This window comes from Rhipicephalus sanguineus, chromosome 7, assembly GCF_013339695.2.
Source record: "Rhipicephalus sanguineus isolate Rsan-2018 chromosome 7, BIME_Rsan_1.4, whole genome shotgun sequence".
Classification (NCBI taxonomy): domain Eukaryota; kingdom Metazoa; phylum Arthropoda; class Arachnida; order Ixodida; family Ixodidae; genus Rhipicephalus; species Rhipicephalus sanguineus.
Genome location: NC_051182.1, coordinates 10,468,972 through 10,487,003, shown reverse-complemented (window position 1 = coordinate 10,487,003; position 18,032 = coordinate 10,468,972). Strand labels below are relative to the sequence as shown.

The 18,032-nt window shown below is 52.2% G+C and overlaps 1 protein-coding gene across 1 annotated transcript in view; it reads left to right on the top strand.

Moving 5' to 3' along the window:
* The window catches only part of LOC119399286 (beta-hexosaminidase subunit alpha), a 276,820-nt gene that overhangs the window by 130,818 nt on the left and 127,970 nt on the right, over positions 1 to 18,032 (top strand). The window contains exon 6 of the mRNA XM_037666102.2: positions 17,176 to 17,284. Coding sequence (XP_037522030.2) covers positions 17,176 to 17,284 — 109 coding nt within the window. The remainder of the gene's footprint in view (positions 1 to 17,175; positions 17,285 to 18,032) is intronic.

Below are 18,032 nucleotides of genomic sequence, written 5' to 3'. Positions count from 1 at the left end.
GGTGCAGTGGTTACAACCAAAACGGGCTAATTCAATGACAAAACGGGTATTCATCGGCGTTAGTTGGTGGACAGCTAACACTGCTTGAAGTAGGGTAACTGAGAACGAGGGACAAAGAGAAGGTAGTGAAGGGTGAAGTAAGGAATAATTGACAACCACCCGTTTGCAGCACGAAACCCGAAGAAAACTCATACGATTTTCTCACAAAGCAGCCTTCCGCCACCCTCGCTGAACTCATTTCCAATATTGCATGTTTATGTGTTCGAGTTGCGGAAACAGGCAAACAGACATGTATGCTGGGATTCCACACCTTATATATTTCATCAGAAGCCATTGAGGCATACGCGAACAGGAACAGGCGCAGGCATCTCATGCTTGGCGTGTCGTCGTCGTCTTCTCCTATTCGATTTTTGTGGCACGTACAGGCGCGCTACAGGCCCCCTCCCCCCTTCTAGCGAGGAAATCGCCAGTACCTTGCAATTGGCCAGGAAAAGACTGCTGAGCTGCGAAATACACGTGGCGCGTATCTGGAGTGACTGTAGGAGCAGAAGTTGTTGAAGCGTCGGTGTCTAAGAACGCAGATTTCAGACGGTCGACGGAAACCGTATCTTATAGTCCAGGGTTCGACGGATACCGTCATGCGAGGGGCATACATTTCTTGCGAATAAACAAACACTCGCCAAAGTTGCAACGAAAAAAGTAATTTATGACTTTTCGAGACCACTACGGGTCTCTTGTTGACATACAAGCGTAAGAAGTTGGGCCGTGCCTTTATATGCGTAGTAAGTGGCGTAATGATCTGGGGTAAGTATCGGGTAGATTTCCACGTGTCCGATTAAGTGTATGAGGCGTCGACTGGATTAATAATTATTTCAAAAGAAGGCGGGATGACAGTGATTTTTCGGTGCCGATGACAGTCGCTGAATTCCAATCAATGTTGTGACCCGTGTTAAGATAATGTACAGCTTCAGCTACGTCATTCTGGTACTGCGCGGCAGTATTGACATGGTATCTTGTATACCACTCCAGGGTAGCGTTCACGTTCCAATGGATCTTTAACGCGGACCAGCTGGCTTCTTAATTTGTGCGAGGGCACGTGCGCGACTTGCAGATCATAGCTCGTGAAAATTCTTGCAAGGGTTTCGCTTACCCCGGGAGCATATGGAATGGGTGCAGTTTTCTTGCGATCGCTTGGTTTGTTTCCAGGAGGTTCTCTGGAGCGGAGTTCCTGCTGACGTAGTAGTTGGCTAGGGTAGCCGTTGCCTGTGAGGTCATGTTTTACTTTAGCGTATTCCCGCCTTCGCGCTGAACCGTCTGAGCAAAGACGGAGCGCACGCTTGAAGAGGGATGCCGCCACGGAGCGTTTGTGGCCTATGGGAAACCGTATCTTCCTGTCCATTAGAGTATTTTAAGCAAGTCACAGAAATACGGTACGCAAATGCGGTACCGTATGACGGTACTACTCCTCCTTTTGCGGTCGTTGTGTTTTGCCAAGGAAGGCACCCCACACCGCAAAAGCTTTTTCAAAAGATACTGTGAGGTTGTCACACCTCATTGGTGCCGATCAGACTACGCATTGTCAGCGGGGAACCTGTCATTCGGGTGACGCACTGTCACTGGAACTGGGAGCGGCCTAAGCACGACGAGCGGGAAATGAGCGCTACCGTCTGGCCTTACAGTATTTGCGTAGCGTATTCCGTAACTTGCTAAAAGGCTGTATTGAAGAGGAGGAGCAAGTATAAAAGGGTGTAGTTGAAGACCTTAAAAGGGCCATCATAAGGGGACTGTAAGGGAGGCCGCATGGCATCGTGTCGCACACAAACGTGCTTGCAGTTTTGTAGGCTAAAGTGCGTTGGCGGGCTAGTTGGTTGTTCATGCTTAGTTTCTACAGCGCGACTGGACGCGGACAAGTGTGTGTGTTTGCGTGTTCCTTCGCTTGTCCGCGTCCAGTCGCGCTGTAGAAACTAAGCAAGTTTTGTAGGGTAGGACGGACATGCAGACGACGGGATGTTCGTCGTTGTCGGGGTGGAACTGCGGTACGCATGCGTAGTCGAAAACGCTTGTAGGTTGGTACACTGATATTATGAAACCGTTAAGCGCACAAGGACGGGAACAAGAACACGACACACAGTGCACTAAGGCCTTGTGAGGTGTCAAACTTATTGGAAAGTTCTTGCCCGCCTTCTGCATACGCCTTTTCGGTCAACATCAAAGACTTGTACTATTCGCCGCCTCATAATGCACTTGCCAAAGTCGTCCAGGCCGGCATCGAACACTTTGGGCCCGTTCAGCTCCATAACACTGTCGGCACTTCTATTGAAAGCTTCAATGACCTGCTGTTCAAATACCTGTAATCGACTGTGATTAACCACAACGACAACTTCTACGTACAGAAGGCCGGCATTTGCATCGGATCTCGCGTCGCTCCAGTGCTGAGCAATCTCCTTTTGGCTCAGTTCGACCGAGACCTCGAGGCCAGCGGGTTGCCCAATGTCGTCAAAATTTTCCGCTTCGTTGACGATTTTCTTGTGCTTTTCAAGAGGACCACCGAGAACGCCACACACGAAATAGAAGATTTGTTCTCGAGGTTCTGCAAGGCATTCCCAGGACTGACTCTTACTAAGGAACTTCCTGAGGATTGTCGCATCCGCTTCCTCGACCTCGAGCTTCACTTTACCCCAGGACATGCCTACTGGAATTATTCAATTCAATTCAATTCAATTCAATTTTATTTACCAGAAAAACAATCTGGAGGGACACCTGGGAAAAAAGCTGTTACGCTCCCTGTTCTAGGAAACGCCTACTTCCCTACGCCTCCAACCACTGGAAGCTAAGTTAAACGTGCCGTTGCTCTTGCCGCCATGAATAACACACTGATAAGGTCGTGTTCTCATCAGATTCCCGAACACTTTGCCTCTCAAATCAATCGACTAAAAGCAGCTGGATTTCCTGAGTTTCTTCTATGCGACCTTGCTGAAGCCTTGTTGCGCAAGCTCAAGAAAACTAGTGATGTGCTTCGGAAAAACACCGACAAGACAAAAACTGCTGTCATTCCGTACGTACACCAAGTGTCCCATAGGATAAAGAAGGCAGCAGGACGCGCAGGTGTCAGGGTGGTGTTCCCCGCCCCCAACAAACTTGGAGGCCTGTGCAAGCGTGTGAACGTGAGCAACGAAAAGCCTTACATATGCAGCTGGAAACACGCCACGTGGTTTGTGTCCTGCAAATGCAGAGTCGTGTACAAGGTTCCGCTCTCGTGTGGACGTGTTTACATCGGTCAAACTGGCCGATGTATCAGTGATCGCTCACGAGAACATGCCAACAATTTTAAGCAAAAGTCAGGCAGCAACGTGGTCTTACATTGTGCAACTTGCGGTTGTTCTGCCTTTCTTGACCAGACTGTCGTGATCAGGAAATACCGAGACCAGGTTGCTCGGGGAATTCATGAGGCATCATGCATAGAACAGCTCGGACCCAGTTGTGTTAGCATGCCCTCTCTATCGCTTTCGAAGAAAGAGCTGGCGTTTTTACAAAACCAGTGCCTGCAGGTACCGTGGGCGAGTCGCTGAAGAATTCGCCAGGAACTCGAAGAGTGATGCCAACAGTCGGCTCGGTGGTGCTTATGCGGAGACACTATAGAGACGTGCGAATCCCAAGCATAACGAAAGGAAGACGTTCGATCCCCGATGCAGGAAAACTGGAAGCAATGAGTGATCGCCTTCAGATGGTGATGGAAACGTTCGATGATTCCGTTGGCGATGGGGTGGTAAGAGCTGAGTGTTGACACAGAGGAGCTGGAGATAGATTGGCGAACAATGTGTAGTCGAATTGGCGACCATGGTCAGTCGTAATGGTGGAACGGACACCGCAGCGGCTAATCCGCAGAGTGACGAGTGCTCGAGCTGGCGGTTCCGCAGTTATGTTTTGAAGAGGCGTCACTACAGGCCATCTTCCGAACTTGTCTGTACAGCTTAACACGTAACGATGGTTCCCACATGGAGAAGGGGACGAACAATATCGAGGTGTAGGTGGATGAAGCGAGCGCCCGTGGAAGAGAGTGTACCAACAAGGGTCACAGTGTGGCGATGGACTTGGGACTGTTGGCACCCGAGGCACGCGCGTGACCAATGACAAACGTATATACGGTAATACTCGGCCACACATAAGGAGAAGTGATGAGTCGCTGTATGGCGCGAATGCCAGGGTGAGCCAAAGAATGCAGGGCATAATAATAATATCTGGGGTTTAACGTCCCAACACCACGATCTGATTATGAGAGACGCCGTAGTGGAGGCCTCCGGAAATTTCTACCACCTGGGGTTCCTTATCTTGCACCTAAATTTAAGTACACGGGCCTCAAACATTTGCGCCTCCATCGAAAATGCAACCGCCGCGGCCGGAATTCGATCCCGCGAATGCAGGGCATGAAAGACTACTCGAAGGTATGGGAGAGGCACGTAGTGACGAGGGCGTCCTGTACACGTATCACAAACGAGGGGCACGTCACACTCAGACAACAAGACGCCAGCCAAGACGAGAGATGTGCCGTGCTTGTGTAGCGGCTGGAGCTCTTCCTGATTGCTGTGGGCGGCAGCCATGACCGTGAAGTTGATGCTCGTTCGGCCGTGCTCTGTTGCATGGAAAGCGGCGCGAGAAAGCGCGTCGGCACTGGCGTTGGCTTTTGCACTGACCTGGCGAACGTCGCTCGTGTATTCAGAGATGAAGGCGAGCTGTGATTTGGCGGGGTGCCTTGGAAGTGCTGGTCGACGCTAAAGCGAACGTCAGTAGTTTACGACCCGTAATGATGGGAAGGGCACGTCTTTCGAGGAAATGTCGAAAGTGCTTAACAGCCAAGTAGATGGGGAGTAGCTCTTGGCCGAAGGTGCTGTAGCGGCGCTCAGGGGGGGAGGGGGGCAAGCTTGAAAAGAAGGCGGTGGGCTGCCAAGCGCCAGCAACGGATTGCTGCTACACTGCGCCGGCAACAGTGTCAGGTGTGTCTACCATGACGGATGTTGGGGTGTCGCACTTAGGGTGGGTGAGAAACGTAGTGCCGGCAATGGCTTTTTTAATGTCACTAAACGCGCGCTTCAGCTGCGTCGTTCCAGAGTACGAGAGTACTCGGTGTCCTGAGGCCCGCGAGAAGGTCGTTCAGAGGCTGCAGTATATCGGCGCAGCGAGAAATGCAGCAACGGTAAATGTTGGCAAGGCCAAGAAATTCACGCAGCTGCCTGGTGGTGGATGGCTGAAGAAACTCATGAATGGCGGTTAAAAGAGTCGGTAGTGGACTGATGCCGTGTGCGTTGACGCGATAGCCGAGAAAACCCATCTGCGTGACACCAAACTCGCTTTCAGGGCGGTAACAACGAGCCCGAACTTGCTCAGTCTATCGAGCACTTGGCGCAGACGGAGCTTGTGAGCTTCAGTAGTGGTACTGAAAACAAGCATGTCGTCGAGATAGGCGAAGCAGCCGGTCAAGCCGCATAAGACCTGGTCAATGAAACGTTGAAAGCATAGGCGTGCGCTGGGAGGGGGCGGGGGCAAAGTTTAATCTCAGCGCTCCGCTCTCGCATTCGTGCTCGAAGGACAACATGCTTAACATTGGATGAAAAATTGGAAAATAAGTGATGACGTGCTTCTCACAATGGCCTGCCTTTGCCCCTCGACTTTCCGGGAGCAGAGCAATGAATTGGGCTCGTTGGTGGTGGTTCATGATTTCTTGTTGCGCTTCAGATTAGCAGACGAGAGCGAGAGAGGGGCTACAGGAGAGGTGTACCGATCCAGGACAGTGGCCATGTTAAGAGCACGGTATTCACCACATGGTAGCCAGTCACCAGTCTTCTTGGACACTTCGAGGCAGTGGGGAGGCCCAAGGACTGGAGGAGGATGAATGAAACCAAGATCAAGCATGTGCTCAAGCTTCTTTATGGAAACAGCGAGGCGATCTGGTGCGAGGCGACGAGCCCGGGCAGATACGGGAGGGCGCATCGTGACGATGTGGTGTGCCACGCTGTGAGCGACCGGAGACTGAAAAGAGGGTGGTCGGAAGACGTCTAAAAACTCGGCAACGACCAAGGGTCGGGATCAGTTGTGTGCGCCTGGAGAAGGCGGAGCGGTGAAGAGCGACAGGAAACGCCTTGGACGGCTAAGCTTGTCTCGTAGTACAAAATGCGTCTGTACCGCATGTCGACGACGAGCTTGTAGTGCCATGGGAATCGGTTCCGATGACTGGCCTGCGAACGGTACGTCTGAGGCCGATGTCAAGGGTTACAGACTTTGCCAAGAACCTGGGTGGTCGATCCGTTGACCGCGGTGAGAGGAGTGTAGTCGGTAGGATGGCGTCATTCAGCCAACGTAGAAGGAAGGACGCAGATTTCAGCGCCAGTATCGACGAGACAGCGTACCCTGGTAGTATGATCGGTGACGTGGAATAGGCGACTGTCCCTGAGGCCGAGAACAGCTGTCGCCGTCACTGTTCGGCCCGGTCGTTTCCCACGTACGAATAGGCATGCGACAGTTGTTTGTGCGCGACCCGTAGCAACGGTGGTACCAGCAAAGGCCACATGGAGTAGTAGAACGGCGGGCGCAGCAATTGGGGCCGAGGTGGAGAGTTCGTGGTGCAGAACACGACTGGTTTTTTTTGGGAAGGCGGTGACATCAGCTGTCAGTTGCATCTACTTCTCGGCTGAGCTGCTCGTTACCAGCTAGGAGACCCGCATTGCTGTCGCCACTGGCTGCGTTGTTGGCCGAAGAATCTGCTGGGCAGCGAAGTGCCCACAGAGGGAAAACCGAAATCCATAATTTGGTCGGCCAACTGAGCCAGCATCGAGGATGAAGGCGCGGCCAGGATCATGCGCATCTGCGTTGGAAGGAGGTGTAGAAAAACATGGCGAAGCTTGCACTAAGTCACGCAAGGCTCGAAAAAGCAAAACTGGACGATTCTTAAATCTAATCTGGTTTCTTCTAGGCTGTTGCAAGGCTTTAGCTAGATTAGTTACGACACTGATATCCAAACTTCAGAACCGAGCGTTTGCACCTCTCACAGATCTACAGGCACGTCGTCGTTGCGTTGGTCTTCCGTCGTTTCGGGCTCTTCTCGCAGCCTTTCCTGTTCCCTGGTATGGCAGCTCCGCACTAGTGCCAAGCCTGAAGAAAGAACGAAGCTCGGTGGTCTTGTACGTTTCTAATTATTTTTTACAGTAAAAGCTTTATATGGCTAGGCGAAACGAAAAACCGTTCACCACATGTTTCCACAATGGTCTCCATTGGCTGCGCCCTTAGTTACGTCGTTCTATCCATCGCACCTTAGCGCGCGCACCATTGGCTGCGCCGTCAGTGACGTCGTCGCTCCGTCGGACCCAAGCATGCGCGCCATGGCGGGCGGATGCTTGGCGGAGGTGGCGAGGAGGAGGCAGTGCCGGCAGAGTAGCGTCAACATGGCAATGGCGCAACGCGTTCGCCGGGGCCAACGCGCGCTTTCGGCGGGAGTTTCTCGAGCGGCACTGCGGCTGCGGCTGGGACCGCCTGTGGTTGGACAACAACCAGCCTACGATTGACGCGATCTTGTCTCAACTGCAATGGAACAATGCCATGGAGGTACTGACGCAGTGGTTCCCCAGCTTCTCCGGACGTCGTTCAGTTTTGGGTCTGTGGGACATGCAAGAAATCGCTAATCAAAGGCAGCATGCCAAATTTAAGCCCCGATAACGGCTACGTTTACCCACCGATGCCTTCACATTTGACCTGGCTCAACGTCGTCGAGGAATGACTAGTGGCTCCGCGTCTACCCGAACGCAGTCCATTGGTGGCAGGAAAGCAAGAACTTTGTCTGCCCCCGAAGTTCATTGGGACCTCTTAATTGAGCTGTTCGAAAGCATCAAGGTACACGGCTACAACACGCAACGCTGGTTCATGCAGTATATGGTGTTCCTCGAATGCGTGGACTTTGAGACAATGATCCTGAGGCTTGTGTGATATACGTCAACGAGCTGTTCGACGTCATCCTCAACATCCTCAAAGACAGGCGGATTTCCACATTCAAACCATACCAATAATTGAGAAAGGCTTCATTACGACGTTTGGATTAACCCACTGCTTAACACCAGGGGCGCACGCTTTGGCTTCGCTGGTTAACCGCATGTATGGAGTGCTTGGGCGGTGGTTTTTAGGCGCGAAGCACCTTAAGCCCGAGGCTTGTCCGTCTTTCCGTTTGGCGTCCGGGTTCATGCTTACACAGCACCGTGTATAATCGAACCATCAGGTTTAAGAATAGACTAATATCAATCATAATTGTGACAGAACAACATAAAACACCTGCAAGCACAAACACTTTGTACTAGTCGGCGACTTCAACCTACACATTATGAACCTTAGGACCTACCTTTGTCGTCGACTCTCACTGTCCGCTGTGACGGTATATAGAAAACCGTTGCTATAGTCCAAACATATAAGTGTGTATGCGAATAAAAAAGTGTACAATAAACGAACATATATCATATTTGTGACAGAACAATATAAAACACCTACAAGTACAAATGCTTTATACTAGTCAACGACTTCAACGTAGACATTATGGACCTTAGGACCTAGCTTTGCCGTCGACTCTTTATGTCCCTGAATTTACATTATGTGGGGCAACGTTCGGGTAACGTACGCTTACTCACCCATGCGATACCCAGAGCTTCGCCCACTCGTCATGATTCATATCGTGGCGAGGCGTGTTTTTTCTGTCTTTCTATTTGTTTCTTGTATCTCTGTTTTGTATCTGTTTCTTTCTATTTCTTCCTTTCTATATTTCTCTCTCTAGCTTTTTTAACACGAAAGTGTTTTATGCCGGGGTCCACCACGGCTCCACTGACACATTTCCGTCACGGATATGACGTCGTAATATATAAAGACTAACATATGGCAAAGAAAAAACTATAAGAAAAAGTTGCGTCACCGGGAGTCGAACTTACGACCTCTCGATCGCCAGCGCGCAGTGCGAAACGACTCCGCCACAGACGGCATGTTCTCTGCTACGCTAACAGCGAGCTATTTATGTACACCATTTGCCGGTGGCGGTACTCAGAGATCGGCGGTACAGCGTGTTTTCGTTATCACTAGCAAGATGGCGCGAGGGGCTCGAAGAGCGCGCTTTAAATGTCGTCCCGCACGCGGATTAGCGCGCGCCTCGACAGGGCGTCGTCGCTCGTGCGGGCGCTTATCTCGCGATCTCGGTGGTTTGTACGTCTTGCGCTCTGCCTGCAAGTTTCCGTTGAGAGCACGAAGGTCACCTCGCTCACTGCAGCGGCCGCTTTTGCGAAAGGAGCGCGCTGCTCACACAGAAATAAGTTACAACTGTGACAGTTCGCGCTCATCCTGTGTATGTTCGTTCCGCGCGTGCTTTCTGCTTGAGCAGTGCATTGCAAGTTTCGAGCGGCTTGCCGTTCTTCGCGTAACATTACAATTTGATGCTGTAGCATTCATTCCTTCGCGTTTGGGGCGAAAGAATGCACAACAAGCCCTCAACTACGTCTGTGAAGACACGTTTCACTTTCGTGTTATACCGATTCCTATGACAGAGGGATAAGTCATGTTTTTTTGCCTTTATTTCTCTTTCGTCCCTTTCTTTCTCTCTTCTTTTTTCCTTTCTTGCTCTTGTCACGTGGTCGTGACGTCGACGAAGGCAGCAGTCAGCACGTCGAGATGAAACTCTTTATTAGGCCGAACTTGTGGCCCAGAAACCGAAAGCTACAGCAATACACTGATAACGGCGAACAGAGCGTCGACCGTCGATTAAGTGACAAGCGGTGAAGCGCGTCGGCATTTAAACATGTGCCGTAGAATATTCCAGCGTTTCGCTGGCTGTCGTGCAAATTCTAGAATAAGCCCGAGTGTGCGCGTCTTGTGCGCAATCTTAACAAAACGATCTACAATGATCGCGAAGCTTCTCGAACAATCAGGCGCGGTTCGCGCTGAGCGTTGCTGACAGTCTTTGTGGCCAAAAACCGTATACAGCAAAAGTGATAAAGAAACGCACGTGGCAATGCGGCCCTCTGAAAAAGCATCGTCCCGATGCTTAAAACAGTACACGGAGAGGGGAGGGGGGTGGCCAATACATGCAACAATAATTAACAAGAATAAAGCAACAAAGTACAATACACAATAAGCACAAGCAGGAAAGTGCAATAATAAAGCAAAATGATAGTCCTCAGAATCGTTAACGCGCGTAATATGGCTTGAGGCGCACGACATTGACGACCACAGGTCGTGCACGGCGCCGCTGAGAGTTCGTAATGCCGTCAGGGACAACCTCGTAGTCGAGTGCGCCGAGACGCCGAAGTACCCTGTACGGTCCGAAGTATCGTCGAAGAAGCTTCTCACTAAGTCCCCGTCGGCGTATTGGCGCCCATACCCATACACGGTCACCGGGTTGGTATTCCATGTGGCGTCGTCGAAGGTTGTAGCGGCGGCTGTCAGTCGTCTGCTGGTTCTTGATCCGTAGGTGGGCGAGCTGTCGTGCTTCTTCGGCGCGCTTTAGGTAGGTGGTCACGTCGATGTTTTCCTCGTCGGTCACGTTTGGTAACATGGCGTCCAGCGTCGTTGCCGGGCTCCGTCCGTAGACCAACTTGTATGGCGTCATCTGAGTCGTTTCTTGTACGGCCGTGTTGTACGCGAAGGTCACGTACGGAAGGATGGCGTCCCATGTCTTGTGTTAGACGTCGACGTACATGGCCAGCATGTCGGCGATGGTCTCGCTCGGTGAGGCCATTGGTCTGCGGGTGGTAGGCGGTGGTGCGGCGGTGGCTCGTCTCGCTGTATTTGAAGATCGCCTGAGTTAGGTCCGCAGTAAAGGCGGTACCTCTGTCTGTGATGAGGACCTCTGGGGCGCCATGACCCAAGACGATGTGCTCCACGAAGAACTTGGCTACCTCGGCGGCACTGCCTTTGGGTAAGGCCTTTGTCTCGGCGTAGCGGGTGAGGTAGTCAGTTGCCACGACCATCCACTTGTTTCCGGCATTGGACGTCGGGAACGGCCCCAGTAAGTCCATCCCCATTTGCTGGAACGGCCGTCGAGGTGGCTCGATAGGCTGCAGAAGTCCGGCTGGCCTAGTGGGCGGTGTCTTGCGTCGCTGACAGTCCCGGCAGGCCTTTACGTAACGGGTGACGTCGGCGGAAAGGCGCGGCCAGTAGTACTTCTCCTGTATTCTTGCTAGCGTGCGAGAAACACCCAGGTGTCCAGAGGTCGGGTCGTCGTGGAGAGCTTGGAGGACCTCTGGCCGCAATGTCGAGGGTACCACGAGAAGAAAGTCGGCTCGAAGCGGTGAGAAGTTCTTCTTTAGGAGAACACCGTTGCGCAAGAAAAACGACGTTAGTCCCCGCGTGAATACCTTCGGAACAACGGTGGTCATGCCCTCGAGGTAATCCACAAGGTCCTTCAGTTCCGCGTCGGCTCGCTGTCGTTCGGCGAAGTCGTGGGCACTTATGGCTCCCAAGAAGCTGTCATCATCCGGGTCGTCGGGCGGTAGTGGGTCGACGGGGGCACGAGACAGGCAGTCGGCGTCGAAGTTTTTCTTTCCGGACTTGTACACGACGGTAATGTCAAACTCTTGAAGTCTTAGGCTCCACCGTGCGAGGCGACCTGAAGGGTGCTTCAAGTTAGCTAGCCAACACAAGGCGTGATGGTCGCTCACAACATTGAAGGGCCTGCCGTAGAGGTAGGGGCGAAACTTGGACATAGCCCAGATGATGGCGAGGCACTCCTTTTCTCTTGTGGAATTGTTGGCCTCTTCCTTAGACAGCGACCGGCTAGCATAACTGATAACCCTTTCCAGTCCACCGTCCCCTGCACAAGAACGGCGCCGAGTCTTACGCTGCTTGCATCGGTGTGAATCTCCGTATCAGCGTATTCGTCGAAATGCGCAAGTATCGGAGGTGTCTGGAGGCGTCGTTTGAGTTCATGAAATTCTCCGACTTGCGCTGTTTGCCACCTGAATTCGACGTCGGTCTTCGTGAGCTGCGTTAGTGGCTCGGCTATCCGTGAAAAGTCTTTGACAAAGCGTCTGTAATAGGCGCACAAGCCGAGAAATCGGCGCACGGCCTTCTTGTCGGTGGGTGGCGGGAAAGCGGCGATGGCAGCTGTCTTCTGCGGGTCTGGGAGCACTCCAGTCTTGCTGATCACGTGACCCAAAAACTAGAGCTCCTGGTACGCGAAGCGGCACTTTTCTGGCTTCAGGGTGAGCCCAGAGTTCTTGATTCCTTGAAGTACGGATTGAAGTCTCTGGAGGTGTTCGTCGAAGTTCGAGGAAAACACAACGACGTCGTCCAAGTAAACAAGGCAAGTCTGCCACTTCAAGCCAGCTAATACAGTATCCATGACTCGTTGGAAAGTCGCAGGTGCCGAGCAAAGACCAAAGGGCATGACCTTGAACTCGAACAGGCCGTCCGGTGTTATGAAGGCAGTCTTTTCTCGGTCTCTCTCGTCGACTTCGATTTGCCAGTAGTCGGTCTTGAGGTCCATCGAAGAAAAGCACTTCGCGTTATGGAGTCGATCTAGGGCGTCGTCTATACGTGGGAGAGGGTACACGTCCTTTTTCGTGATTTTGTTCAGGCGACGATAATTGACGCAGAAACGTAGGGTCCCATCCTTCTTCTTCTCTAACACCACAGGTGACGCCCACGGACTCTTTAAAGGCTGGATGACGCCGTCGCGTAGCATTTCGTCGACTTGTTTCTTTATGGCCTCACGTTCTCGCGTTGAAACTCTGTACGGGCTCTGACGAAGTGGCCTGGTACTTTCTTCTGTTATGATGCGATGTCTTGCGATCGGTGTCTGCCGAAGTCTGGACGACGATGAAAAGCAGTCCTTGTATTGCAGGAGCAGGGTTTTGAGCTGGTGTTGCTTAACCTTCGGAAGGCTCGGGTTGACGTCGAAATCTGGTTCGGCACCTCAACTCGTCGAAGCAGGTTCGGCAGCATCGAAGAGGGCGAAAGCATCGCTGGCGACTACATATTCTTTGATGTAGGCGACCGTCGTACCAATGTTGAGGTGCCTATATTTGTGGCTGAAGTTTGTCAGCACTACCTTTGCTTTACCGTCATGCAGCTCGGCTATACCTCGTTAGACGCAAATTCGAAGGTTCAGGAGTAGGTGCTGATCGCCCTCGATGACGTCTTCAAGGTACGCAGCTTTTTGGTGCCGACGGAAATAATGACACTGGAACGCTGCGGAACGGTCACTTGCTCCTCTATCACATTCAATGCACGGTTTCCTGGCGTCGCGCGGGGTGGGAGCGCTTTGTCTGAGGTTAGTGTTATCGACTCAGACCTCAGGTCGATGACGGCGCCGTGGTCACTTAGGAAGTTCATTCAAAAGTATCACATCCCCGGAGCAGTTTTGTAGGATTACAAAGCTCGCAGGATAAGTCTGGTTATTGAAGGTGACTCGCACCGTGCAGACAACAATCAGCGTTATCAGGTGGCCTCCAGCTGTCCGGATTTCGGGTCCACTCCAAGCGGTCTTTACTTTCTTCATCTCGGTGGCGAATGGCCCACTGACGACGGAAGAGTCGGCCCCACTATCGACGAGAGCGGTGACGTTGTGGCCGTCGATGAGAACCTCGAGGACGCTAGTTCGTCGTCTTGCGTTGCGGTTGGGTCGCGGGGTCGGGTCACGGCTGCGTCGGTATGTTCCGCTGCTTGCATGTTGCGTCATCGGGTCTTCTTCGGTCCGCGAGGTTTCGTCGGCAGGGCTTCGTCTGCTTCGCGTCGTGTTCTGCAGGTCTCGTCGCGTTGTCGTCGGCGGCGGCCGCGGAGGATCTTCGGCATTTCGTCGTACAGCAACCGCACCTCCATCGGTTGCTGCCCTTAGTTTCCCGGATACGGGCAAGGCGGCCGGCCCCGATTTGGGCCAGTGTACTGCCGGCGGTGCGGTGACATGTAGCGGCCCGGCGAAGGCGAGCGAGAAGGTCGTCGTTCTTGCCACTGTGTTCCGGTGAGGTAGTCGTTGATGTCGCGAGGCCGTTGGCCTGGCTGAGGGCGCGGCGCGTTGACGGCGAAACCGCGTAGCCCCATCTGTCGGTATTGGCAGCGGCGGTACGTGTGGCCGGCCTCCCCGCATTGTACAGAACACTGTACCGCATTGGTAGCAGAGCGGGCGGTTGTCAGGGGCGCGCCAAACGTCGGTCTTCCTCGGCGTGTTTCTCTGGCCGGCTGGTGGGCGGTATGACGTCGGTGGTGGCGGCGGTGGTGTCTCGCGGCGGAACTGCTGGGGCGGCGCGGAGTCTTGACGTGGTCGAGGAGGTGGGGCGTTGCTTCGGGGTGCAGCAGCATAGCTCATTGCTTGCGGCTGCGGCTGTGCTAGCTGAGGCGCGCCCAGTGACTTGCTGGATCTCCTGGCGCACGACGTCGGCGATGGAATCTACCTGAGGTTGCGGTGAAGGTAGAATTTTTCGCAACTCCTCTTGCACGATTGCTCGGATCGTCTCGCGCAAGTCGTCGGAGCCGAGGGCATGAACAGCCGCGCTGTCTTTAAATGCGCGGCGATTGTACTGCCGGGTGCACATCTCGAGCGTCTTCTCGATGGTTGTTGCCTCCGCGAGGAATTCTTGGATGGTCTTGGGTGGGTTTCTGATCAGTCCCGCAAACAACTCCTGCTTGATTCCTCGCATGTGGAAGCGAACTTTCTTCTCTTCGGGCATCTCAGGGTCTGCGTGGCGGAACAGTCTCGTCATTTCTTCTGTGAAGAGTGCCACGTTTTCGTTTGGCAGCTGCACGCGGGTTTCGAGCAGAGCCTCGGCCCTCTCCTTGCGGATGACGCTGGTGAAGGTTGCCAGGAACCTCGAGCGAAAAACGTCCCACGTCGTCAGGGTTCGTTCTTGGTTCTCGAACCAGGTCCGAGCGGCGTCTTCCAAAGCGAAATAGACATGCCGTAGCTTGTCTTCGCTGGTCCGGGCATTGAAAACGGCGACTCGGTCGTAGGCTTCGAGCCAACTTTCTGGGTCTTCGAGCGACGATCCGCGGAAGGTTGGTGGCTCCTTAGGCGTCCGGAGAAGGATCGGTGCGGGCGGCACAGCGTCTGTCATCGTCGCTGTGGTCGAGGTCAGGGTCTTTGTTTGCCGGGTCTTTTCAGGTAGAGGCCCGTGCTCTGGCGGTAGGCCTTGTTGCCTGCGGCTTGCTCGCTGCTCGGCCTTGGCGTCGATGTCTTCTCCGCGCTGTGGGCTGGGTTCACGGCTTGACGGGGGCATCCGGAACATGAACGAACAGCACCTCCACCAGATGTCACGTGGTCATGACGTCGACGAAGGCAGCAGTCAGCACGTCGAGATGAAACTCTTTATTAGGCCGAACTTGTGGACCAGATACTGAAAGCTACAGCAATACACTGATAGCGGCGAACAGAGCGTCGACCGTCGATCAAGTGACAAGCGGTGAAGCGCGTCGGCATTTAAACATGTGCCGTCGAATATTCCAGCGTTATCGCTGGCTGTCGTGCAAATTCTAGAATAAGCTCGAGTGTGCGCGGCTTCGCGCAATCTTAACAAAACGATCTACAATGATCGCGAAGCTTCTCGAACAATGAGGCGCGGTTCGCGCTGAGCGTTGCTGACAGTCTTTGTGGCCAAAAACCGAATACAGCAAAAGTGATAAAGAAACGCACGTGGCACTCTTTATGTTTCTTTTGTTTCTATCTCTTTCGGTCTCTGCTTCTTTCTCTCTATGTATTTCTCTTTCTATATCTTTCTGTCGATCTTTTTTATGTCTTTATTTTCATTATTTCTCTCTATTTTTCACTCTCTTTCTTTCCATAACTTTCTGTTTCTCCCACTCTTAGTGAACCAGTGGTGAGTAGTGGGATTTGTCCAGTTTCTGTGAAATATCTCAGTGATGATAGCCATTTCTTGGGCTAACTTTTGCCTTCTTCATTCTTAGTGGACCAGTGGTGAGTAGTTGGACTTACCCAGTTTCTGTGGTACATGCCTGTTTATGATGATGATAGTTTTCTAGTTGGCTGCACAGTGGCAGATACTCGTGAAGAGGATGACAGGTTTCTGCGATCGACTCGCAAGGAACGATTTGCTAAGGAGCTTCGCTGTTAAAACTTCTCGAATAAGTGTGCTATTCGGTGAAATAGCAAGACCGGGAGCCAAGGTTTGCATGCGATGCAATAAGTCAGTAGGTTTGTGATTTTCGAGCTCCTCTAATGTAAGGAATTGCTGCACTCGATGTTGTTCTGCATTGGTAGTGCGCTTGATGAGCGTCTCCTTAAGATCGTCATAGGGGTGGTCGGCCGGAGAAGAACGTAGAACGTCGCGAACGACTGCAGCAGTATGAGGCGGAAGCGCTCCAACGACATGGGTCATGCATGGTCGACTGAGAAGTGAGCCGATGACGACGGAACAGTGATTCGACGGTGGTGAACTAATGTTCCGAGTCCAGCAACCCGAACTCGGGAATCTTGGTAACGGAACCCTTTGGTTCGCGGGGCTGTGGCGATGATGACGGTACCTCCGGAGAAGTCGTGATTTTCTCATTTCGGGAAGTACTGCGAAGACTGCGGTGCTAGGGTTCCTGGCAGCTATAGGCCAGGCGAAGCAGCTGAGGCTAGCGTAATTCAGGAAGCGAAAGCGATCAGACGAAGTCCAGGTCACGAATTTGTGGAAACAGGCAGACAGACGTCGATGCTGGGAATCCACAAATTATATATTTCATCAGAAGCCATTTAGACAGACGCGAACAGGCGCAGGCATGTCGTGCTTCTCGTGTCGCCATCTTTTCCTGTTCGGATTCTTGTGGCACGTACAAGCGAGCTACAGGGTTGCTGACTAATTCACACTTGCACTGCCGGGTGCTGACATCCAGGGCAGCTCAGTTGGGAGAGCGACAGCCCCGATAGGCGCTGTCCCCAGACCAGGACGACTTTTCTTCAACTAGGAAGCTTTTCCTTTCTGAGAAATCTATATGAATTTCCTTGTGGCTGCTACAAACTGGTGATTGTCAACTACCCATTTCTTAGTTCGAATGTTATGGGAAAGAACAAGGTAAAAAAGGCTGCATGGGCCGTAGAATTTCTTTTATTTCCTGCAGGGAGTATAGGATCAATGATGACATATCACTATTATGAGGTGCTCTGTGACTAATCTTTGTGCAGTCGATGTATATGTGAGGGCCGAAACAATGCCAGAAAATATGTTTCAGGGTGCCTTTGAGCCTGAGACGCATGTCTACAAGCCTACTGACGTGCAGTACATTATTGACGAGGCCGCCGCCAGAGGCATCCGCGTCATGGCTGAATTCGACACACCCGGTAAGACAGAATTGCTATGATGCCACATTATGGCTTGACGTGACACGTGCCGCGGAAAGTCGGCTGTGCGCATAATAATGCGACGTTTATGGATGACGAAAATTTTCTCGTCTTGACGTGGCAGGTAACATTTTATATTCCTTCATACTTATACAAGACAATCATCAAGATTTATGCTATAACTTCGCTAGAAAGAGGCGAAGAAGTATTCTACAGAAGAAACATCTCGAATTTCTAATATTCTTATTATTTATTTATGATGTGTTAACTCGAGAAGACATGAAGTGAAATGTTTATTTTGGTTATTGTTTATAAAAACTTGGAGGACGCTTGAGCTTCGCTTTCAAGAGTAGAATGTGATAGCGTAATCGAACCGTGTTCGTACCATCTTACAATCGCTAGCCTGGCTTCATTTCTCGGTAGAGGCCTAAACCACGGCCGCTACATAAAAAAAACAGGTGCGGCCTGCTGCGTGGCGCCGAAGCGGTGTCTGGGGCCTAGATCTCCTTGCCGCCCGCTCTGGCGCCACCGCTCCGGTACAGCCGTTCACGGAGAAGCGCTTCGACAGTCGCGTTTGTACGCGCGACACTTAAATCAGGCCGTAGATAACGCGTTTTATAGTTGCACATTACAGGTTGAATATTGAAGTCGTTATTAGAAGTGCCGATTACCCCACATATGTGAACAGTTTGCCCTAGGAGTACCAATGTTTTGTAGAGTGGGCGTCAATACTCTCCATGGATGCCCG